This window comes from Bos indicus x Bos taurus, chromosome 12, assembly GCF_003369695.1.
Source record: "Bos indicus x Bos taurus breed Angus x Brahman F1 hybrid chromosome 12, Bos_hybrid_MaternalHap_v2.0, whole genome shotgun sequence".
NCBI lineage: Eukaryota > Metazoa > Chordata > Mammalia > Artiodactyla > Bovidae > Bos > Bos indicus x Bos taurus.
The window spans coordinates 18,534,554-18,559,346 of record NC_040087.1 but is presented as its reverse complement, the minus strand read 5'-3'; the positions used below and the strand labels follow the sequence as shown (position 1 = coordinate 18,559,346).

At 37.6% G+C, this 24,793-nt stretch overlaps 1 protein-coding gene and 1 non-coding gene across 7 annotated transcripts in view; both read right to left on the bottom strand.

The window, feature by feature from the left end:
- Window positions 1-24,793, bottom strand: part of FNDC3A (fibronectin type III domain containing 3A) — a 113,285-nt gene that overhangs the window by 86,829 nt on the left and 1,663 nt on the right. For 2 of the 6 annotated variants that reach the window (XM_027557265.1, XM_027557263.1), the window contains exon 2: window positions 4,646-4,783. In XM_027557265.1, the coding sequence (XP_027413066.1) occupies window positions 4,646-4,744 (99 nt within the window). In that variant the 5' untranslated portion in view covers window positions 4,745-4,783. Of the gene's footprint in view, window positions 1-4,645; window positions 4,784-11,631; window positions 11,793-24,289; window positions 24,563-24,793 lie in introns of those variants that run through there. The other 4 variants (XM_027557261.1, XM_027557262.1, XM_027557264.1 and 1 more) reach the window with 4 other exon arrangements.
- TRNAW-CCA lies at window positions 8,737-8,808 on the bottom strand. Its single transcript has one exon. It is a non-coding gene; the product is annotated as a tRNA-Trp (tRNA).

The window sequence follows — 24,793 nt, the reverse complement described above, 5'->3', positions numbered from 1 at the left end:
ATACCTGCATGGTCTAGGGAAATTTCTTCAATTTAAGTCTGAATTTGGCATAAGGAGCTCATGATCTGAGCCACAGTCAGCTCCTAGTCTTGTTTTTGCCATTGACATTCACTCTTACCATCTCCTGTTTGACCACTTCCAATTTGCCTTGATTCATGGACCTAACATTCCATGTTCCTATGCAATATTGCTCTTCACAGCATCAGACCTTGCTTCTATCACCAGTCCCATCTACAACTGGGTGTTGTTTTTGCTTTAACTCCATCCCTCATTCTTTCTGGAGTTATTTCTCCACTGATCTCCAGCAGCATATTGGGCAGCTGCCGACCTGGGGAGTTCCTCTTTCAGTGTCCTATCATTTCGCCTTTTCATACTGTTCATGGGGTTCTCAAGGCAAGAATACTGAAGTGGTTTGCCATTCCCTTCTCCAGTGGACCACATTCTGTCAGATCTCTCCACCATGACTCGTCCGTCTTAGGTGGCCCCACACGGCATGGCTTAGTTTCATGGAGTTAGACAAGGCTGTGGTCCGTGTGATCAGATTACCAAAAGTTTACATGCATTCAATATTTTTGGAAGGTAAATGAACAGAAATTAGAGAAGGTAAAGTTAAAATAGGAAAGTGCTGAACCACACAAGAAACCAAAATATCTGAACTTTCCTTTTGTTGGTACCAATAGTGACTAGAACTAAGAGCATTTCATGTACTTTAAAGCTCAAATTCCCTAAAGCACACGTGGGGGTTCTAACAGGGTAGGAGGAACACTCATAAGGGCTTTACCAAGAAAAGATACAATCTCAGATCAAGCACGTGCCTGAAGATGTGAAATGACACGGCCACTCTGGAAAACAGCTTGTCAGTTTCTTATAAAGCTAAACACAGATCGAGCAATGATGTTCCTAGATATTTATCCAACTAGTTGAAAACTTATGTCTAACCAAAAACCTACATACAAATGTTTAAAGCACTTTTACTTATAATTGCCAGAAACTATTAACAACCAAGCTGTCCTTTAATAGGTAAATGAATAAAGCAGTACATTCATACAATGAAGTATCATTCATATAATGTATTATTCATACAATACAATCATATAATGAATGATACAACAGCATCATTCATACAATAAAGAGAAATGAGCTACTGAAACAGCCACAAAAAGAAATTTTCTAGATCATATTGCTAAGCGAAAGAAGTTGGTCTGAAAGGCTACATACTGCATGATTCAAACTATAAGATATTCCGGAAAAAGATAAAAACTATAGCGACAGTAAAAATACAGCTATTTGCCAAAGTTCCAAGGGGTGGGGAGTGAGGGAGGAATAATGGAGCGTTGGGGAGTTTTAAGGAAGTTAAACTGTTCTTTATAATACTATAATAATGATACATAGTATTACACATTTCTCAAAACCCACAGAATTGTACAATGCCAAAAATGGCACCCCACTCCAGTACTCCTGCCTGGAAAATCCCATGGATGGAGGAGCCTGGTAGGCTGCAGTCCATGGGGTCGGGAAGAGTCGGACACGACTGAGCAACTTCACTTTCACTTTTCCCTTTCATGCATTGGAGAAGGAAATGGCAACCCACTCCAGTGTTCTTGCCTGGAGAATCCCAGGGACGGGGGAGCCTGGTGGGCTGCCGTCTATGGGGTTGCACAGAGTCGGACACAACTGAAGCGACTTAGCAGCAAGAATGAACCCTAATGTAAACTGTGGAACTTAATAATGTATCAACATTGGTTTATTGATACAATAATGTATCAATATTGGTTTTTATTGGTTTATTTATTGGGCTTCCCCGGTGGCTCAGATGGAAAAGAATCTGCCTGCAATGTGGGAGACCTGGGTTTGACACCTGGATTGGGAAGATACTCTGGAGAAGGGAAAGGCTAACCACTCCAGTATTCTGGCCTGGAGAATCCCTGTGGACAGAGGAGCCTGGCAAGCTACAGTCCATGGGGTCACAAAGAGTCAGACACAACTGAGCAATTAAGCACATTGGTTTATTAATTGCAACAACTGTACCTATAAGATGTTAATAACAGGGGAAACTGTGGGTAAGATGTAAATGAGAAAACCTCTCAGCTCAATTTTTCTGTAAACCTAAAACACTCCAAGAATACAAAAAAGATGAATAAAATTTTTCAAACACAAAAAACAGTAAAGGTGCTGCCAGTCAAAATTAAAGATAAATGTCTATCACAGCTTCCCTAAAAGCAACACTAGCAGTAATGATGTCAGGAGTGATTCCTTCCAGTTTAATTCATAAGCCAAAAGACCCACTATGTATGTGACATTGTATAAAATGCATTTGCTATAAAAAAGTGAGAAAATATTGATGAGTATTTTAGATAATCTGGATGGTCAACCATAAGAAAATTAATTTGATCTCAAGAGGTAGAACAGAAATCATCTCATATTCCCAAGAGGAAACAGAATGATATTCCCAAGACAGTAAAGACAAAGCACAACCTATCTGTTATCCTAAACTGTTAACATCATGCATGTACACGAGACTTCCTTCTGTCAGGAACTGTCTTCAGCTTGCCTCTTTACTCTGGGCACCAACCCAGTGGTGTCATATCACCAGAGGCAAGCTCTTAATTTGGCCATGCTTGGCACAGCAGTAAGTTCCTGAGTTAAGACAGAGGGGTGTGTTGTCAACTGTTACCTACTTATTGCTAGCTTCAGCTCCTTACAGTCTACCATAGCTATGGGCCTATTTTGTTACACCTATACTCAGCATCAGTTGTAATTATTTCTCAGCTTACTATATCTGTTGACTTAAGTCCTGACTGACATACCTATAGAGTTTCTTCAGTCTTTTAAGCATTCATCGAGTGCTTCAATTCAAATTCAGCAAATATTTACTGAAGCTCATTTCACCCTCAAAGGTACACCTACTGTAAGCAGTTATTATTACCTCTCTCTCAGAGAGAAGTGAAGTAATTTGTCTTAAGTCACCCAAATCAAATTTATCGACCAATCCTATGCTCGTTCCATTCACTGATATCTCTCCCCTAACTAGCAAAGAGTGCTAGTTAGAATTTAAGGCTTTATTCCACCTCTTGACACCTGACTTTTCAAAGCCTACATAAAAACCTGTCTTCTAGAACTACTGACTCCACCCGATCCTTCAAATCTTGCTCTAGTAAGCTCTTCTATTCCCAGCTCCTTTCTCTGTATCCGTCTACACAATCACTACTATATGCTAGCCATGGTGCTCGTAAGATCTCAAGAAAAATTCTGCCAAAAGAATCTCCTTTTGAAAGAAAAGAAAGAAATAAATCTTAAGAGGGCATTCTGGTCTTGATTCAGCCTTTTGTCTTCCCTTTAACAGACTATACACTATAGGAGCTACATCAGTGTACTGTAATTAACTGCTTCAGAGATTCTTTCTTGTATTACACTATAAACAACTTGAAGCCAGTGATTTGCCTAAGGCAACAATGATAAAAGGCACTCCCAGAGCCTTAAAGTAAACGAATATCTGCCACATCTATTATTTTTAAGGGAGAAAAAAACCTGTTTAACAGACTTGAATTTTATCATAAAAAGCAACTTTAGTGACATGAAGTTGCTGCTAAAAGCTATCAGAGCACATGTGAAAATAAAAACCAGTGTATACTTTTCATACCACGTTTATTCAAAACAGAAAAGCTCATCACTCAATTTTTCAATAGCAAAGTGAACAGAGTAGTTCGTTATCTGGTAAGCAAATAATTGCCCACTGTAGATACTAAGTTTATAAAGTAACAAAATACAATTATATTTCTCTTAGTTTCCCAAGGAAGCAATATGAATAATGGAGCAAAAAAGCTTTGTGTGATCTTGGGCCTTTCTGAAACTCATTTCGTTTCATCTGCAATAGGGACAGGATTGCTGAAAAAATTAAATAAGATCATAAAGTTCTTAGCACATGTTTTTTCCCATAGTGAGAACTCAAATTGTTCCTTCTCTTCTCTCATTATTATTTATTATGTCCTTAATCTTTGTTTCCTTACTCACAACATTAAAATCCAGACCATACAAGGTAGCCGTGAGAATTAAGTACATCGCTTGGCACATCACAGGTACTTATGAAAGCCCATCATTCTCATCCCTTTAGGACTGCTGAGGGAATGAGGCATCAACGAAATAACAGAACTTTATTTATAAAGCCCTGGGAGAAAAACACACCAGGAATTGTGTGTTTGCTTTTAGAGGGGAGGGGGATTCTGGTGAGAAGAAAAGATTTTAATATAATGCAGGCAGTCATTTAATCATATAATTAAATCATGATTTCATAGTGATTTGAAGTAATGATCTATAATAACCATTGAGGCACAAGGTTAAACTTAGTTAAAAAACGTTCAGGGACTAGTACACTGTTTGCCTAAAGTAAAATGTTAAAAACAAGTTCAGTGGCAACTAAATAGAAACACAAGAAATTGAACGATTAATTAGTGAGACATTTTAGAAGCAGCTTCAAAAACAGTCTCATTTCATTTTCCTATGAAACCAGAACAACAGTGTGAACTGGATTTTAAAACATTAACAGGAACCCATTGTTGTGATGCCTCATTCCGTTCTAAATTTTGCATTCTTCTGAAAGAAATACATGTGTACTAGACATCAGAAATAAACATTTCAGTTTCCTTACCTGTTGTGTTCCATCTGCACTTACAATAGGGGCAGACAGAAGAGAAATATCACTACTTAAAATCTGAGTTGTATCCAGTAGTGGTGGATGTTCTGCCATTATCAGTAAGACATTAATATACCGGATAACTCTCCAACTCTGAAAAACAAAAATATATAGCCATTTGTATGTACATCCTTAAAAATACACTAAAATACAACGCATTCAAGATAAAGAGATATTCTGACTCTTTTTTCTGTCAACAGATCATTTAAGGAAACACATTTCTTGTTTACCAAACATCTGTCAATGTAGACAGCAAATCAAGATACGTTATCAGGAGCTTCTATTTAAATGCCATGTCTGTCTTGTCTGTCTCTCTATTCCTTCCATCTCTACATACCATTTATTTAATTTAACTGCCACTACTTTAGCTAAACCCTGGAATAAGAATTAAAATGCATGACTGAGTGAGGCAACTCTATCACTGATTCTTTTTAATTTGAGCCGAGAAGGTGTTTATGAAGAAACAATTAACTCTCATCACCCTATCAGTCTCTAGGAACTACACAAGAACTACAATCTTTTATTGATTCCTCAGAGCACAACGGTAGAAAAATTTCTTCAGGATTAGAAAAAGAAACTTCAAGTGTTAAGTTCTGGCTTTGGTCTTCTGTCATTCTGGTTTTATTGTTTCTTCCTAAGAACCTTATAATAAGCCAAATCATTTCAGTGATGAAAGCTCATACATTTAGAACACTTTAACTGTGTACACAGAATCACCTGTTATATATTTTAATAAAAAGTAAAAGATTTGAGGTAGTATCAATCTACCATGTATAACATCAACCAATGTCAGCAAATTACATGTCAAAATGAGCACAACTGAGGTCAATCATAAATTTTATCAAATCTATACTGAAAGGTAAAATAAACATTGTTGGATGCTTGTAGTAGTCTACAATTCAGTAGGGTCAAAATGTTTAGCTTTCTTAAATGGAATTTTGTTTTTACTTATCCATCACGGCTGTGCTGCACGTCATGTGGAATCTCAGTTCCATGACCGGTATCAAACCCTCGCCCCCCGCCCCCTGCAGTTTTCTTGGATTGCTTTCTTGTATGGCCATATTCACACTACATGCAAAGCAGTTGGTTTTATTTCAGCTTGCAAACTGGAAACTTCAGTAATGCAACTAAAATGTTGCATTTGGAAACCTAAAAGTTCCTTTCATTCCTGCCCTGTCAGCTTCTTTCAATCAATTTCTTTTAATTTTGCTACTACTCAGTTCCTATGTTCTCATTTTGTGACCACAAATACCCATTTGTTTTAAATTATGCATCTATTTTCACTTGTTTTTTTTTTTAAATAAATTTGATATGTGAAAAAAAAGAGAAGTGATTTGTCACACTTGCTAATTTCTATGGAATGAATACACATTCCCCCACGGTCCATTCCAAGCCACCATGGTTTAAAAACTGACCTGAAAATGCCTGAATTTTTAATAATCACTTTTGTACATAAGTACAAGATGGCTCCAACATATCACTCTCTTTATCTATATGTCAATATTTGACCGTCTATGTGATAGTAATTTAATGTCTAGCAGTACTACTGCAAATTTTTTTTTCTAACTACTGTCAAATTAAACAATGTTTAAAAAATTGATGCCAGATACATTGCATATCTGAATGCAAAAGGTAAGACAAAAAGCTCCTAAAGGTAACACAAAAGAAAATCTCATAACTGTGAGACAGAGAAAGGTTTTTTAAACAGGGTATAAATTATGTTTCTTAAATCATAAAGTAAAAGAATGACATACTGAACTTCATTAAGTACTATGATTCATTAAAAAAAATCTTTAAGAGAATGAGAAAGCAAGCCACAGAATGAAAGATATTTACAACATATATAACTGTAAAAGAGCACATATTTAGCAAATTCAGGCCTCCTAACAAATTGAGTTTTTTAAAAAAAAAGAAAAATGAAATGAGACCTGAATACACTCTTCATAAAAATGGAAATTCAAGATACCAATAAACATATGAGAAGATTCTCAAGTTCATTATTGAGAAAAAGTTAATTAAAATCACAATGAAATGCCTACCACATACTAGGATGATAAAAATGGAAAAGACTGATGATATCAAGTATTAGTGAAGCTACAGAGCAACTGACACAATCATAAGGAATGTGAATGAAAACTCATAAAAATCACTCTGGAAACCAGTTTGATATTATCTACCAAAATTGAACATGAATATGAATATTCTATAACCTGGCTATGATTCAGCTATTAGACTCCTGCTGCTAAGTCACTTCAGTCGTGTCCGACTCTGTGCAACCCCATAGACGGCAGCCCACCAGGCTCCCCCGTCCCTAGGATTCTCCAGGCAAGAACACTGGAGTGGGTTGCCATTTCCTTCTCCAGTGCATGAAAGGGAAAAGTGAAAGTGAAGTCGCTCAGTCGTGTCCGACTCTTAGCGACCTCATGGACTGCAGCCTACCAGGCTCCTCCGTCCATGGGATTTTCCAGGCAAGAGTACTGGAGTGGGGTGCCATTGCCTTTTCCAATTAGACTCCTAGTATACACCAAAAAGAAATGCATGAGCATGTGTATCAAAAGATAAGTACATGAAGGTATATACAGCAGCATTCATCTTTAATAGCCCCAAACTGTAAATAATCTAAATGTCCCTCAACAGTAAATGGAACACTGTATCTGATTCATCCAACTCACTACTATACAGCAATAAAAATTTAATGGACTAGTGATACAGAGAACAACAAAAATGAATTTTACAAATACAATGTGAATGAAAAATAGACACAGAAGAGTACATACTGAACAATTTATAGAAAGTTTAAAAACCAATTAAATTTGTCTGGTATTAAAAATCAGGTAGTGATTGCCTTTGGAAAGGAAGAAAGGATGGGGACCGGGAGGGGCAGGAAGGCAGTTTTGGGGGTGCTGCTACTGTTCTACATCTTGACCTGGGAGGCTGTTACATGGTAATTACTAGTGTGTTATAAGCTTCCCTGGTGGCTCAGAGGTTAAAGAATCTGCCTGCAATGTGGGAGACCTGGGTTCAATCTCTGGGTGGAGAACATATTCTTACCTGGAGAATACTCATGAACAGAGGAGCCTGGCGGGTTACAGTCGATGGGGTCACAAAGAGTAGGACGTGACTGAGCGACTTCACGTTCAGTGTATTATAAATTTAGCTGTATGCTATGTATGTACTTCTCTGCATATACTTCAATACAATTATTTTTTAAAGTTAAAATGAACACATGATCACCTCCATTGACGCAGAAAAAAAACACTTGATAAGATTCAACACACTTTCATGATAAAAATACTCAACAAACTAGGAACAGAAAGAAACTACTTCAACGTATTAAAGGCCATGTGTGAAAACCTCAGAGCTAACATTACACTCTGTGGTGAAAGGCTGAAAGCTTTCTTCTAGTCAGGAAAAAGGTTAGAATGCCCACTCTCACCACACCTATTCATAGTATTGGACACAGTACTAGAAGTCATAGGCAAAGCAACTGGGCATGAAAAAGAAATAAGAGACATACAAATTGGGGATAAATAAGTAAAACTATCTTTGTTCACAGATGACAGGATCTTACATGTAGAAAACCCTAAAGATTTTTTTTAAAAACTTAGAACAAATAAATTTGGTAAAAATACACAATGCAAAAATTAATGCACAAAGATCAGCTGCATTTCTATACACTAACTGAAACAATCTGATATGTTTCAGGTACTTTTAAAAAGACTAATTAGGAATAAATCTAACCAAGGAGAACAAAGATTTGTATTCTGAAACCATGAAATACTGCTAAAAGAAATTAAAGAAGACACAAATAAATGGAAAGATACCCTGTGTTCAGAGTTAGAAGGCTTAATATTGTTAAGATGTCCGTAATACCCAAAGCAATCTACAGACCAAATGTGAAAGTGAAAAGTGAAAGTGAAAGTGAAGTGGCTCAGTCGTGTCTGACTCTTTGCGACCCGTGGACTGTAGCCTACCAGGCTACTCCATCCATGGGATTCTCCAGCAAGAATACTGGAATGGGTTACCATTTCCTTCTTCAGGGGATCTTCCCCACCCAGGAATTGAACCTCGGTCTCCTGCATTGGAGGCAGACGCTTTAACCTCTGAGCCACCAGGGAAGATCACAGAGCAAATGTAATCTCTATCAAAATCTCAATGGCTTTTTTTTTTCCCAGAAAAATTCATTCTAAAATTCCTATGGAATCTCAAGGAATCCAAAACAGAAAAATAATTTCGAAAAGTACAAAGTTGGACGACTCAAACTTTCTGATTTCAAAAAACATACTACAAAGCCATAGTAATCAAACAGTGTGATAATGGCATAAAGACAAATACACCAATGGAATAAAACAGAGAGCCCAGGAACAAACTGTCACATATATGGTCAAATGATCTTTGACAACGATGCCAAGACCAGTCAACAAGGAAGGGCGGTCTCTTCAACAGTGATGGGAAAACTGCATATTCACATGCCAAAAAAAAAAAAAAAAAAGTTAAACCCTTGTCTTGTACACCACATTCAAAAATTAACTCAAAATGAATTAAAGACCCAAATGTGAAACCCATAACTCTCCAAGAAGATAACAGGGGGAAAGCTTCAAGACACTGGACTTGGCAATTGTTTCTTAGATATAACACCAAGAGTAAAGGCTACAAAAACAAAAATAGACAAATAGGACATCAACCTCAAATACTTTTTGTGCATCAGAGGACACACTGAATAGAGAGAAAAGGCAACCTATGGAAATGGAAAAAAACACTTGCAAACTTAGCTCCAGTTGCTACAAAATACCACAGATTGGGAGGCTTGAACAACAGACATTTATTTCTCATAGTTCTAGAGGGTAGGAAGTCTAAGATCTGGATGCCAGCATGGTCAGGTTTTTGGTGAGGGCCCTTCCCCCAGCCTGCAAAAGGACTATCTTCTTTCTGTACCCTCACATGGCCGAGAGAGAGAAAGCTCTGGTCTCTCTTCCTCTTCCTGGATTTAAAGGGCACTAATCCCATCATAGGGGCTCCACCCTCATGAATCACCTACCTCACAAAGGCCCTACTCCTTAATATCAACACATAATGGTACAGGGTTATGACATATGAATTTTGGAAGGACACAAACATTTAGTCCATACTAAATTCTGCCCCTGGGCCCCCCATCCCCCCGGCTCTTTTCATGTAAATTTAAACACACACACACACACACACACAAACAACACATTCATTCCATCCCAATAGCCACAAAAGGCTTAACTCATTTCAACACAGAGTCTAAAATTGCACCTAAATCAGATTTGGGTGAGACCTGAGGTACAATTCATCCTGAGACAAAATTCCTCTCCCACTGTGAACCTGTGAAACCTGTTAAGTTTCATGCTTCCAAACTCCAACAGTAAAATAGGCCTAACATAGACAGTCTCATTACAAAAGGAAGAAATCAGAAGGAAAGGGTGACAGGTCCCGAGGAAGTTCAAAATCTAGCAAGGCAAATACCATTAGATTTTTCAGACCAGAGAATAAGAATATCTTTGGTTTCAGGCTCTGCCCTCTGGACCCTAAGGGGTGTGCTATCACTTCCAAAGACATTCCTTTCGCTTGGCAGAGTCTTGCCCATGTGGCTCTGCAAGGCAGAAGTTCCATTCTGTGAAATCAAAGTGGAGGTACCCTGCCCTTCAGGCCTGTGCACTCTGCCCTGATGACCCTGATCCTTTGGGATACTTCTCTATTCTTGAAGAGTAACACATGTTTAAAGCCTTCCTTCATTGCATTCTCCTTGCTTCCTTGAGTCTCACACCTGGCCCATTAGCCCCACCTGGCAGTGTTTTTAATGGTATAATTCCATCTCTTCCTAGCTTCTGTTGAGATGCTGATTAAGTCCTTGGCTCAGGTCCACACTAATATCCTTATTAAATGGTTGGTGAGCCACACTCTTGGTGTTTTCTTCTGAAGGTGCTTTCTCATTTTTGCAACCTGGATAGGCTGAGAATGTTCCAAATACTTTTTAACTTCTGGTTCTTTTCTGCTTCACAAACCCTTCTTCAATTCATTTCTCTCTTTTCACATTTTGCTATACAGTCTGAAGGAATCAAGCCACTCCTTCAACACTTTGGTTAGAAACCTCCTCAGTTAAATATCTAGTTTTATCACTCACAAGTTTCACTTTCCACAAAATGTTAGAACATGAACACAACACCGCCTAGTTCTCCACTCCTTTATAACAGGGATCACCATTTCTCCATTGTCCAATAACAAGTTCCTCATTCTCATCTGAGACCTCATGAGAATGGCCATTACAGTCTATATTTCTACCAACATTCTGTTCATGATCATTTATGAATTCTCTAAAATAATGGAGCTTTTCTCCTCCAGCTCTCCTCTCTTCTTTCTAAGCTTTCACTATTTGCCTTTAGCAGTCCCTTAATGACAATTCTGGGCTTCCCTGGTGGCTCAATCGGTAAAGAATTTGCCTGCAAAACTTAGGCAACGCTCCACGAACCTGGGAGTAACTAGTTAGTGCAGTAGCTCTCGGGGTGCTCAGACTCAGAGGCTACCTTCATATAATCACATGTTTTGAGATATCCCTTTCCTATTCTGAAATGAAATTCACAGGTAATGCAATCTAACTATACAGATAAAAAATAAATGTGAAATACCACCTGTCACATGAAAGAGAAATCTAAAGAATATAACCTGATATGTATGTCAACACGTACATGGTTAAACCGGCAGATAAATTCTACAGATTTCCAAAACACTTCATGGGGAGAACTAAGCTGGGTGAGACCACTTAGTGCTCTATTCTCGCCGGTGCTGGATGGTGCAACAAGTGATTGACAAGTAAGTTCTTTGTGACTTAGAGCAGGTTACTTTTTTCTCTGAGCTGGAGTGTCCTCATATTGAAATGAGAACACTGCTTATTTCACAGGAATGCTGCCTGTATCACTTACCATCACATACGAAGCACTTAGGACCACATCTAGCCCATAGTAGGATCTCAGTGAATGTTGATTCTCATCATTTCTTTCTTGGAGGGGTCAAAGTTACTGTGGGTCCATGGGTTATTTGTCCTCTTTGCAAGGTATACCTGATTGGGCTTAGTGTTCTCCTACTGGGGGAAATGAGAAGTGGGAGTAATTCAAAGACCAAAATGTTAAAGAAACAGTGACTTTTACTGCTCTCCACTGCTCCCGCCCCTTCTCCAAGTAGGTGAAATTAACATGGGTCAAATTGCCCTTCCTTCTCCCCAGCTCAGTCTTTTCATGTTAGGGACCTTAGTTCCATTCAGTTGCGTCCAACTTTTTGCAACCCCATGGACTGCAGCACAACTTTTTCTGGCACATACGTCAAAAGTTTGTCCAGCCTCTACCCATTCAGTTCAGTTGTTCAGTCGTGTCCGACTCTTTGCGACCCCATGAATTGTAGCACACCAGGCCTCCTTGTCCATCACCAACTCCTGGAGTTCACTCAAATTCACATCCATTGAGTCGGTGATGCCATCCAGCCATCTCATCCTCTGTTCTCCCCTTCTCCACCTGCCCCCAATCCCTCCCAGCATCAGTCTTTTCCAATGAGTCAACTCTTCGTATGAGGTGGCCAAACTCTACCCATTACCCAGTTCCAAAGCCACTTGTACATTTTTAGATAAATATGTTACCATTGCACTCTACTTATCATACCAATTACTGTCTTAGCTTGTGCTACTGGAACAAAATACCATAGACTGGGTGGCTTAAACACCACACATTTATTTCTCACAGTTCTTGGAGGCTGAGAGTCCAAGATTAGGTGCCAGCACAGATTCTTGGTGAGGGCCCTCTTCCTGGCCTGCGAATGGCTACTCTCTTGCTGTATCTTCACATGGCCGAGAGAGAGAAAGCTCTGCCCTCTTCTGTGTCTTATAAGAATTAGTGAATCCATCATGAGAGCTCCAGCTTCACGACCCCATCTAAGCTTAATAATCTCCCAAAGACTCCACCTCCAAAAACAATCACACTGAGGTTTAGGGCTTCGAGATATGAGTTTGTGTGGGTGGGTGGGGGGAGGAGACATTCAGTGACAACACTACTAGGTTTAGAAACAGTACTGTTTTCTCACTCAGCCCCTGTCATAATTCTGAAGCTGTACTAGTTTCCTTGTGCATACACTTTATTTCCTAACCTTATTAACAGCCATCCATTCGACATGAATTTGTTCTATTTTAATGATGCTGCTGTCATAATGGTAACAGTCGAGACCTAGAAGCCAAGGTAGATAACTCATGGAAATAAGCTTGGCTGGGGGTTTGAAACTTCAGCTCTACTTGTTCAAAAAGTATGTGGGAAAATACAAAGAAAGATCCTACTTGGATTACAGCCAGAGTGTAACTGACAGACACATAGGAAAATTATGTACATTTATTAATATATTGAGAAATCCAATATGTTTTTTTGGTCTTTTGCCTTGTCTAAATCAATGAAACTAAAAATTATAGGATTCCAAGGCTACACATGAAATCACAAGACTTTTATACACTCCAAGGTAGATTTAGTACATTTAAATCTACATTTTAGGATTACTTGAAAATATACATATGAAAAAACATTAGGTAAAAGTATTAAAATTACAGTAGCAACTATATTAAGATAGTGGAATTACAGTATAACTGTTTTGTAATGTGGCTATGGTTATATCACTTTTATCAAAATTCTGATTTAAAAATGAACAGTCTCAAGAAGCCACAACTTCTCAAGGCAACTACAGAGTCACATCCAGCTGTAATAAACTATCTAAATACCCTTTCAGGGAAATTTCAAGAAATTCTGCTTGAACTTGGACTTTTATCCAAATTACTAATTCATCTGAACTGATATCCTAAAATGTTACTTTTCCAATTTAGATCCTATTTTTTTTCCAATGTCTGGACTTTTTACTTTCTAAACTTGACTGCTGCTGCTGCTGCTGCTGCTGCTAAGTTGCTTCAGTTGTGTCCGACTCTGTGCTACCTCATAGTACATTAGATTAAAAAAGAGGAGGGGGAGCATTTTAAAATTCCCCTGCAGTGAAACTTACCAAGATGAAAGTCACAGAAATCACTATGCAAAATCTTATTATTTCTTATCAGAACCCCAAAACAAACATTTCACAGATCTAACAATAAGTACATGATGTTAGATTATATTTTTCCTAAGACTAATTAACTAAATTACCCTGTTTGATGTTAATGGTACTCCAGAAAAATGACTCTAAAAAATATATGTAATTTGGGACTTCCCTGGTGGTCCAGTGGTTGAGAATCCACCTTGCAACACAGAGGATGCAGATTCAATCCCTGGTCAGGGAACTAAGATCCCACATATCGCAGGGCAACTGAGCCTACACATGGCAACTAGAGAGTCTGTGCACCACAAGTAAAGATCCTGCAAGATGCAACTAAGACCTGACACAGCCAGGGCTTCCCTGGTGCTCAGTGAATGCAGGAGACACAAGTTCGATCCCTGGTCTGGAAAGATACCACATGCCACGGAGCAGCTAAGCTCATGTTTCATAACTATCAGGGCTGTGGTTTAGAGCCTGGGAACGCAACCACTGAAGCCTGTGCACCAGTGTCTCCTGCTTGGCAAGCAGATTCTTTACTGCTGAACCACCTGGGAAGCCTGGATGAGGTTTAGGGGAGTGGTTTAAATATAACTGTACAGACTGGTAAGTGTCTTGCTTTTTCACGTAAAATGTCTTAAGAGTTTTCTAAAGAAGTGTATCTGTATCTACTCCATCCTTTTTCATGACTATCTAATATTCTACCAGGGGGTACGCTGTAATTTATTCCAGTGATGAGCACGACATGCTTTCATCTTTCTTCATGTATTTCCCTTTCTTCAAGGAAAAATCATGTAATAGTCTCTATGAACCTATGATATTATTTCTGTATTATAGATACACAGAAATGAAACTTTTGGTTTAGAAGTATACACTTTCAAAATTGATAGATACAACTAAACTTCTACCCTAAAAAGATAAAACTGTTCATACTCTGTTCAACAGTTTGAGTGGCTACTTTCCAATTTGATACTTAGCTAAGGTTTTCCAATTTTTGCCAATTAACAAAGATTTAAAAATATCTTATCTCATCGATGTTTTACATTTCTCTTATTATTGCTGTTTGAGTATCTCTTCAAAACTGTATAGGCTACATTTCTACTCCTATGAATTTCCTACTTACATCCTTTCTCATTTTCTACCAGGTTGATTTGTAGGCACACCTTGTATACCTTGACTATTAACTTTGTCTATTACATGTCAAATATTTTAGCCCAGGCCGTCACTGCTTGTCTTTTTTAATGCCATTTAAGTTTGACATCTCATTTGAAATGGCTTTCACTGCCCTGAAATTTTTTTTAAATTCATGTCTTCCAAAATTTTTGCCATTTTATTTTTTACTTACTGAATGTATTTAGTCCAACTGGAACTTAGTTTTGAGAGTGCCACAAAGTGAGTACTTAATTATCTTTACCTCAACAGGATAGCCAATTGTCTAACATCATTTATAGACTAGCTCTTCCATTACTCACTTGTTTATCATATAATAAATTCTTCTGTAACCATGGAGCTCCTCCTGAATTCCTTATTCTGTTCCTTTGATCAACATGCTCATTCCTACTCCAAACTCTTAATAATTATAATTTTACAGTATGTTTTTTTATCTTTTTTTAATTTTTTAATATAAATTTATTTATTTTAATTGGAGGTTAATTACTTTACACTATTGTATTGGTTTTGCCATACGTCAACATGAATCCGCCATGGGTATACACATGTTCCCCATCCTGAACCCTCCTCCCACCTCCCTCCCCATACCATCCCTCTGGGTCATCCCAGTGCACCAGCCCCAAGCATTCTGTATCATGCATCGAACCTGGACTGGTGATTCGTTTCATATATGATATTATACATGTTTCAATGCCTGTTTTTTATCTTTGAAAACAAAAGGTAAATTCCCTTTTGTTATGCTTCATGTTGAAACTTAACTGTCCATTCTGGTGCACTTTCTTTCTCAAAACTTGAAACATCAGTTGGTCAAATCCCATTTTAAAAATTCTGTTGGATTTCTAATTAGGATTACACTGTCTTTACTGAATAATTTGGTAATTAAGTTCTCACATTCAGAAATATACTATTCTATCAATTTAAGATCTTCTTGTACTTTTTTTCTTCAGATACAACATATTTCTAAAAATTTCTTAAGTATTTTATAATTTAGGCTTCTACTTTTCTTACTGTTTTTCACAATTGGTTATTGCTGGTTTATAAGAAAGCTAATGAATCTAAGTTTATCCGATAGCAACTTGATTTACTGAAATCTCTTTTTGATTCAAATAATTTTCTGTTGCCTGTCTTATATTTTCTAAGTAGATAATCATATCAATTGCAAACCGTAACCATAATATATTCCACCTTACTCCTCTTCCCCGTTATTTAGAGGTTATTTTTCTTGTTTCTTAATGTACTAGCTACTTTGACCAATGTTCCTTTCTTTTAATGAAAGTACTCTAATAGTTCACTACGACATTTAATACAGGTTTCTGGTACTCTCTTTACAAGATTATTTTTGGTTGATAAAAAGTTGTCAGGGATAACTGAATTTTAGAAAATGATTTCTTTTTTTTAACATCAAAGAGAGAAACATACTTTCCCCCATTAACCTATTAATATAGTGAATTACATTAATATATTTCCTAATACTGAATCAATATTACACTCCTGGAATTCTACATATCAGAACTGGTGTGATTCAAAGCTAGGCTCTTGAGTCAGATGCTGGGTTCAAATCCCAAATCTTTCACTAACTAGTTATATGATTTTAAGCAAAAATGCTTATATGATTTAACTTCTTTGTGCTTCAGTTTCTTCATTTTAAAAATGATGACAATAATATCTACCTCAAAGAATCGCTTTAAGGATTAAGTAAACTAATATATATAAAGTTGTTTACAATAGTATACAGAATACAGAAATCATTTAATACATAAATAATTATTATCATTTACTGAGTGCCTTACATTTGCCAGCCAAAAGGTATGCCGCATTATAGGGGTCAGCAAACGAAGACCTGTGCACTGAATCTGGCCTCCTGCCAGCTTTTATTGGCATGCGGTTATATCTAATATTTACAATTTATCTCTGGCTATTTTTAAGGCTCCTAAACCACAGTTAAGTAGTTGCAACAAAGTTCATATGGCCACAAAGCCTAAAATACTTGCTATCTGCTCCTTTACAAGAAAAAAACAAAACAAAATTGCCAACCTGTGAAGTACGCTTCAAACTCACAGAGTTCAGTCTAACAGATGAGACAGGCAAGTTAAAATATATATATACATGCTACAGTATGTTACGTACACATTCATGATATTCTGAGCATACTGGGGAAGCATACAGCAGTTCAGTACTAAACTACAGAAAGGATTCACACAAGAAAAGAGAGATAAGAGAAGAGGTATTTTATTTACTTTTCATTTTAAAATATTTTTATATGCCTTTCCCTTTTATCCAAGTGTGTGAATTGCTACACAAAAGGAATACAATGTTGATTTCTGTGACATTCATATTCTAAGTATCCAAAACATTTAAACTTTTTAACAAATGATAGATATATAAGTAAATGGTGAAAACAAGAATTTGGATACCTAACAATGACTAGAAATGCCTATCAAAGGTCTAGATATATGTATCCCATGGCAAGTATTTTACTTGCCATGTTTAATAGGCTCTTTCTTTTTTAATCCCTATAACAGCTAATTCTAGGAGACAGATCCCTGTATTACCCCTCTTTAACATAAGAAACTAAGGTAAAGTAATATGTTCATGTTCATAACAGCCAGTAAGGTATAACAACCTATACCTGCCTAACATAAAACACAGGCTGTTTATACTACAAAGCTGGCAAGTGATGGGAAATAGATATAGTCAAATAATTTGTTATTGTTTAGTTGCTAAGTCATGTCCGACTCTTTGAGACCTCATGGACTGTAACCGGCCAGGCTCCTCTGTTCATGGGATTTCCCAAGCAAGAATACTAGAGTGGGTGGCCATTTCCTTCTCCAGGAGATCTTCCCGACCCAGGGACCAAACCTGCATCTCCCGCACTGCAGGCAGATTCTTTACCACTGTACCACCCGGGAAGCCCAGCTACGGGATATCATCAGAGTACAAACTCTGAAGATAAAGACAGAATACATTATAATTGACACAGCAGGAAATGTAGTGTAGTTTAATTTCTAAAACTGAGCAATGATTTAAATAAATTTGTATTTTTGAAGGAACAGTCTGGAAGCAGCCTGAAGATGAACTAGGTAGAGGGACAGCTGCCCACACATTCTACCCAAACTCTACTCTGTCACACACATTAGACCAGTTTTGGCCAGGTTCAAGTAATCGATAAAAAAATATAATTCTAGGACACTATGGCATTTGAGGAATAATGATCTGAAGTATTGGAAAGAGCTAGTCCTAATACAGAAGAAACAAAGATATATTTCATAAACTACTAACTAAAATGTAAGGGAAAATATATATTGCAAATGAAAATATGACATAGAAAAAAATCAAGTCTAAGAATGAAACTGTGATTGAGAATGGCTGTCACAAAAAAGACTCATAGACTTAAGAGAATGAATTTATGGTTACTGAGGGGAAGGGTGGGAGGGAGAGATACAATGGAAGTTTGGGATTGACATGTATACACTGCTATATATAAAATAGATAACCACCGAGGACCTACTGTACAGCAAGGGAACACTGCTCAATACTCTGTAACAACCTAAATGAGAAAAGAATTTGAAAAAGAATAGATCCATGTATAATTGATCTCCGGAGAAGGCAATGGCACCCCACTCCAGTTCTTTTGCCTGGAAAACCCCATGGACGGAGGAGCCTGGTAGGCTGCAGTCCATGGGGTCGCTAGAGTCAGACACAACTGAGCGACTTCACTTTCACTTTTCACTTTCATGCATTGGAGAAGGAAATGGCAACCCACTCCAGTGTTCTTGCCTGGAGAATCCCAGGGACGGGGAAGCCTGGTGCGTTGCCGTCTCTGGGGTTGCACAGAGTCGGACACGACTGAAGTGACTTAGCATAACATAGCATAGCATAGCATAATTGATCTCTCTGCTGTATACCCGAAACTAACAATGCATTGTCAATCAACTATACTCTAATAAAAAAAAAGAAATCTTTGGAAAACAAAAAAGAATGGCTATCACAAGCCAACCAAAAAATTTAGAGAATGAAAACATAATAAAAATCACAAAAAATTATGTCTTCACTTTTATTTTTATTTAAGCCAATCTTAAGACAAATGGATTTTGAAGTAAATGAAATCATTACTCCCTTCAAGCTAGATCTCAACAAAAGAACACAGTTGTATTTGACATCTATTCCTGCAAAGAAAGCATATAATTACTTTTTAAAGAAAAGTCTTAACTGTGCTTTAAAATGTACTTAAACATCTGTTTAGAACTGCCAGAGAAGTAGGCAGATTTTTTTTTCCTCCTCACTAGGGAATTGGATTTCACTAAGATATTACTTAAATTGTTCAAATTATTCTGTTCAAATACATGTTAAAATGTGGATTCTGAAGAAGGAAAGCAGAACACGGTGACTTTCAGACATTTTTGATAGAGGCTGATTAACAATCTGTCAAATTTAGAGATCTTTTACACCAAGGTTTATTTCAAAGCACATATCATACTTACTTTGTATTTCTAACAACTAGCACATAAGCAATCTCAAGAAGTGAGGCAGGAAGAGATGGAAGTCAATCAGAATAGTTTCATCTGTAAAATCAGAGTACCACCACATATCTGGCAGTCTATATAGGATTTTAAAAAATATAATCAACTTTCCAGTCAGAGTTCAAGTGTATCTTATTACTATACATACAGAAATAGTCATCTACTTGGAAAAAAAAAAAAAAACATAAGGAATTCACTTTTGCATATTTCTATCCCACTGTGGAAAGACTAGCTGAATTTCCTTTGAGTAGATCAGTATTCTCCTGCAAAGAGGAACACAGGCGTTGGATAGGGACAATGAAAGATTAATAAGAATGGAAAGAAAGCTTTTAAAATGTGCACCGTCTATGCCAAGAAGGCAGTTAAAAGTTTTGAGTAAACCAAATGTTTACTGGAATACTATTATTTACAGAACTTTGGAGGATAAAGCTTGAACTCGTGATTTCTGGTCTTACTAAAAAAAGGTTGCACTGCTTCCAATGTAGTAGTATTAATGTAAAAACATATGGTACATTAATACCACCATGGTTTCCAACATCCCTTTGGATGCTCACAATATTTCTGTGGGGAAAACAGGATATATATTACTCTCCATTTTAAGAACTGGGAACCCGAGACTGAAAAAAAAAACACCTAATCTGAAATCATATGGCTAATAAGGGTAAGTTGGAACTAAAATCCAAAGTACTTTATCTCCTATCTAGGAAACGGAAACAGCTGGAATAATGAAGCTGTTTCAAATTCTGACAAAAGTGGGGTGGCAAAGTGAATTGTTAATTTCTCCTTAAAGTGAAATTTAAAAAGCTGAACTTTTATTATGTAGCAATTCACGAAGGCTTGAAATTTAGTTCAAAAGGTCTATAATGCCTTAAAACCGAAAACAGTACACACATACACAAAGCATGGAAAACGCTAGTACAAGTAAAAGGGCAAGAGTTAACTTCAGTTTGGGGGTTTTGTTGCTTTGTCTGCTTTTAATGTCTTTAAGAGGAAAAAAAGAAACTCTACTGATTTTACCCAGACAGCTCTCCATCTTATATATCTTTACTTTTCCCAACACCTAATGCTATCTCTGACATACAGAATGTACTGATTCAAAGAAACCTCTCACGCTATATTCTTACTTTCTTGATAAGACAAAATACAGAGTAACCCTAGCCAATTTTATTCATGCAACCATAACCTGAAGCACCACTATTTAGCTGGTAATGGTACATGAAACACAATGTGCTGAAGGAAACAGAACTGCCGAAACATACACCTATAAATTTAGAAACTTCAAAAGAGGTATTTCATGTAGAGGAATCTTCAAAATAACCGATACTTACCCTTTAAATCACTGTAACTTATCTCTAAACAATCATAATGAAAATATTTTAAAAGAGACGTCTAGGTCTTTTTTCTCTGCCTCAATCTACACGTGATACAATCTTTTCTTGATGACTCAAGCTCATCAATGTGAATGTCAATTATGTGACTCTTGGAGTTACTGAGGGATGTTGCAACTGCTCTACTCTTTACTAACTCCTCATCAACTACTTTTATAGACGCTGTTTCCTGCTGCCTGCTCCCCAATTGTCATTTGCAGGCCACCAGCATCCTAGCCAAGGCTTCTACAATGACAGCTGTAGTTTAAAATATGTACAACCTGAATAGGCAGTTGATATACTTAGTCTTATACAGATTCTAAATCAAGCCCTGGAGTAGCTATTTTCACTGCTCTAAGGACTAGCTCAAAGGCTTTTCTTCTTTCACTTCCTAGTTGTGAAACTCAGTCTAGGCAGTTGCTAGAAGTCTGGTCACAAAATAACAATTACAATAGAAGTTATTTCTGCATGTTCTCTTTATTTTTATCTTAACATATGGAAAAAGATAAATGATACTCAAAACACAAAACAACCATGTAGACAAATGATGTAAGGCAGCTCACATTATGTGCTATATGGACAATTAACTAGCCAATTATTAGCCAACAATCAGCAAAGTAGGCCCGCTGGTCAAATTCTGCGATTGGAAGAAACAAATAAAAAAGGATATTCAATAGAGACTATAAGTGGCCCACAAGGCCTAAAGTATTAGCTATCTGGCACTCTACAGAAAGTCCGCTGATCCCTGATCTAAGCTATAAACACACACATATAAAATATATAAGCTATTCTTCAAACATAAAGCTTAAGTTATTAATATGTCAAAGTAGATGCAGCACTCTTCCAGTGATGGCTTCACAATGATACGGGCAAACTGTCCTGTCCAGCCCTGCCTGTTCCTTTCTTGACCATGTCTTGGCACTTGGCCAAAATCTTGTCTTTAACCTTCTTTTCATCTTCCTCCTGATACTTACCCTCTCAGACTGGTCTCCTTGAATGTCCTTCCTTTTGCTTGATCCCGAAATCCTTCCTAAGATTCAAGTCTGACTTCTTCTGAATGCCTTCCAGGATCATTCCTGCCTTCAGTAGCCTCACTTTCCTTTAAATTCCAGTCCTTACCACATAATTTAATAAGGCCATCTTGTATTTTTTGTTAAGGATTTCTTGTGTGTTAGTCTAGTATCCCCAACTAGTCTGTAAACTACTTGAAGGAAGGAAACACATCCCATTGCTTTTGTATCCCCACTCTAATAGCTCACCATCGTCTGAGCATGTCATCTCCCCAGAGATGACACATGCAACTCTCTATCTTGAGAAAAAAAAGCCTGAGGCCTGGTAATGGATGATAAGTGATTGGAAATATCAAAGGAAGACACATACAAAGGAACTTGATGTAAGACCATAGATTACACCACAAACTTATAAAGTATATGTGAAAGGTAAAGCAAAACTACCACAGTGGGAGGATGGAGATAAGATCAAGGGATAAGGAGGCCACAGCATAACACTCTGAAATAAAATGAGGCCAAAATATTAAGAAAATACTAAAAGCTCTCAAAACAGGTGAAAAAAAATTGTCTTTCACCATTATTGGTCATTCATTTCTTTCAAGCAAGCAGCTCTCGACACTGATATCCACAGGGGCCATTTTTCTTTTTCTTTTTGCAATGTGATAAACAGAAGCACTGAAAAAGACTCAGTGGAATTGCAGGCAGAGCATTCTAAACCTTTGGATTTACAATATTGTGAATTTATTTGAAATCTGCTAGAGACTGCTCGAGGGAAAAAAAGCAATCATTTATCTTTTGATCACCTGGCTAATAAAACTGGAAATCATATGCATAGCCCTACATCATTCTCAAAGACATCATCTAGACTCATTTTCATAGAAAAATGCAACAAGAACATTAAAAAAAAAAAACCCTTAGATTACCTCATCAAACTGTACTTTAAAAATACAGGCAAAATAGAAGATGCACAAGCCTTGGGTATATACACATTAAAATATACAAATATTTTTTAAACAGACATAACTATTAACCATCAATCTAAACTAAAAACATAAATTAAATGCTCTTTACCCAAGTAAAGCTACTAAAGATGATGAGAATATTAATCATGCATCCCTGTTCTTTTCTGCGTTTTGTAGCCTCTCAATCCTGACCTCTGCCTGGCTGGTCAGAGAAGAGGAAGAAATTTTTTCTTAACCAGTAATAAAATATGCTCAATATTATACCATAGAACTTAAAAAATTAGAACATAATTATTAAATGCAGGAGAAAATAAATCAGCTTTCAGTTACTCATATAAAGGGGGAAAGTGATGACACAGATGACATCAAAAGATAATCCTAAATCTGTTTTTTTGAATGCATACCATTAATTTGGGAGAAGTAAATTACCCCTATGTTTGATTGAAACCAATGTTAACTAGCAGTTAATTTTTCCTAAACAGTCAATGATTTTTGAGGGTTCAGACAAAATGGAAAAAGAGGGAGTTCATTCAGAAGCATACAGGTGGTTAAAAGCAGCCAGCCTGAGATAAAAAATTTTCAGTTAACCTACCCAAGAAAACTGAGACATGTTCTCTGAAAGGAAAAAAGAAAATTTCATAAAATTTACTATGATAGTGCTAAAATTCAGAAACAAAATTACTTATAAAAATTTTAACAAAAATTTTTTTTTCCTGTCAAGTCAGTACCCTCTCTTCCCACTAACTGGTATAAGTGGTGATGGCAAGAATTATCAGTGGGTTAAGAAGCTGAAAGCAAAATTTTAGGCACTACATTATAGAAGATGTGTTACAACCAATCCTTTTTATCACTGTTTTAAGTCCACCATCTGTCTCAGTGTGCACTTTTATCTCATTACTTGAGCAAAATCAAATCAACCGAGAAAATATCAAAAAGGCAGGAGATTCATTTCTCTGGACTATTTTTAGGTGATTTAAAAGCTTACACGATGGCAAGAACTACAGATTTAGCAAATACACAAAAACTAAATATTTATCCAAATACAAGATCATAGCCATAAGACTCAATTAGTTTCTGCCTAACATATGGCTCCAACTCCTGGGTGGCATATGTTTAGCACTAGTGCTGGTACTATCGTGGTGATAAAATATTATAGTAACAGTTCAACTTTTCATTCTTATAGTACAGAAAAAAACCAATTTTGCTTTCAAGAACTAAAAACACGGAAAGCAGCAAAATTGTTTTGCCGCTCAATTTCGAGTCCACAAATTACATGCACATGAGCTTTACAGAGTCAAAAAAAATCCTGTCAGCCTGGTATTCTTAGTTAACAGATGCTCAGACGCAAAGGTGTCCAAAGGAACTTACATGAAATTTCACAAAAGAAAATCCCGAATTTACGATTCCTAGCACCCCCACTATCCATTATCCACCCCCTACCCCTACAAAAAAAATCCCAAGGTTTTTTTTTTAACGCTAACAGTTTAATAAAAGAACGACTTACATTAATTAAAATAGCCCCTTTTCTGCCCGCGATTTTACGGCTAAATTATGAGTTCATTTTCCTTTACCTAACACATGACGTCCTTCCACCGCCGTGTCAAAAGTTCAAAGATCCAGGTTGTTAAACAGGGCGAGGACTGCAGCCTGGAGTCCAACCCCCCCGCGACTGAACAGGTGGTTAACTCAGCCCGCTGAAGGAACGGCCAGGTACCGGGACCAGCCAAACAAGATCAAACACACCGGGGCGGGTTTTCGAGGTTTGAACCCCAACAGGCGCGGGGGTCTCTTCAGAGGGGCGTTCAAGTTCGGCGGCCGCCGGGCGGCCACAAGCCCGGGCGCTGCGGACGCTCGGCGATCCTCTCCTGGAGGGCTCCGGCACTCGACCCCCGCGCCGCCAGGAGCGGCGCTGCTCGCCGCGGGCCGCCGGCCAGGGGGGGCGGAGGGCGGACCGCCCGCGCCCCCGCGCCGCCTCCGCGGGCTGGTGGCGGGGCCGTGGCCGCGCCCC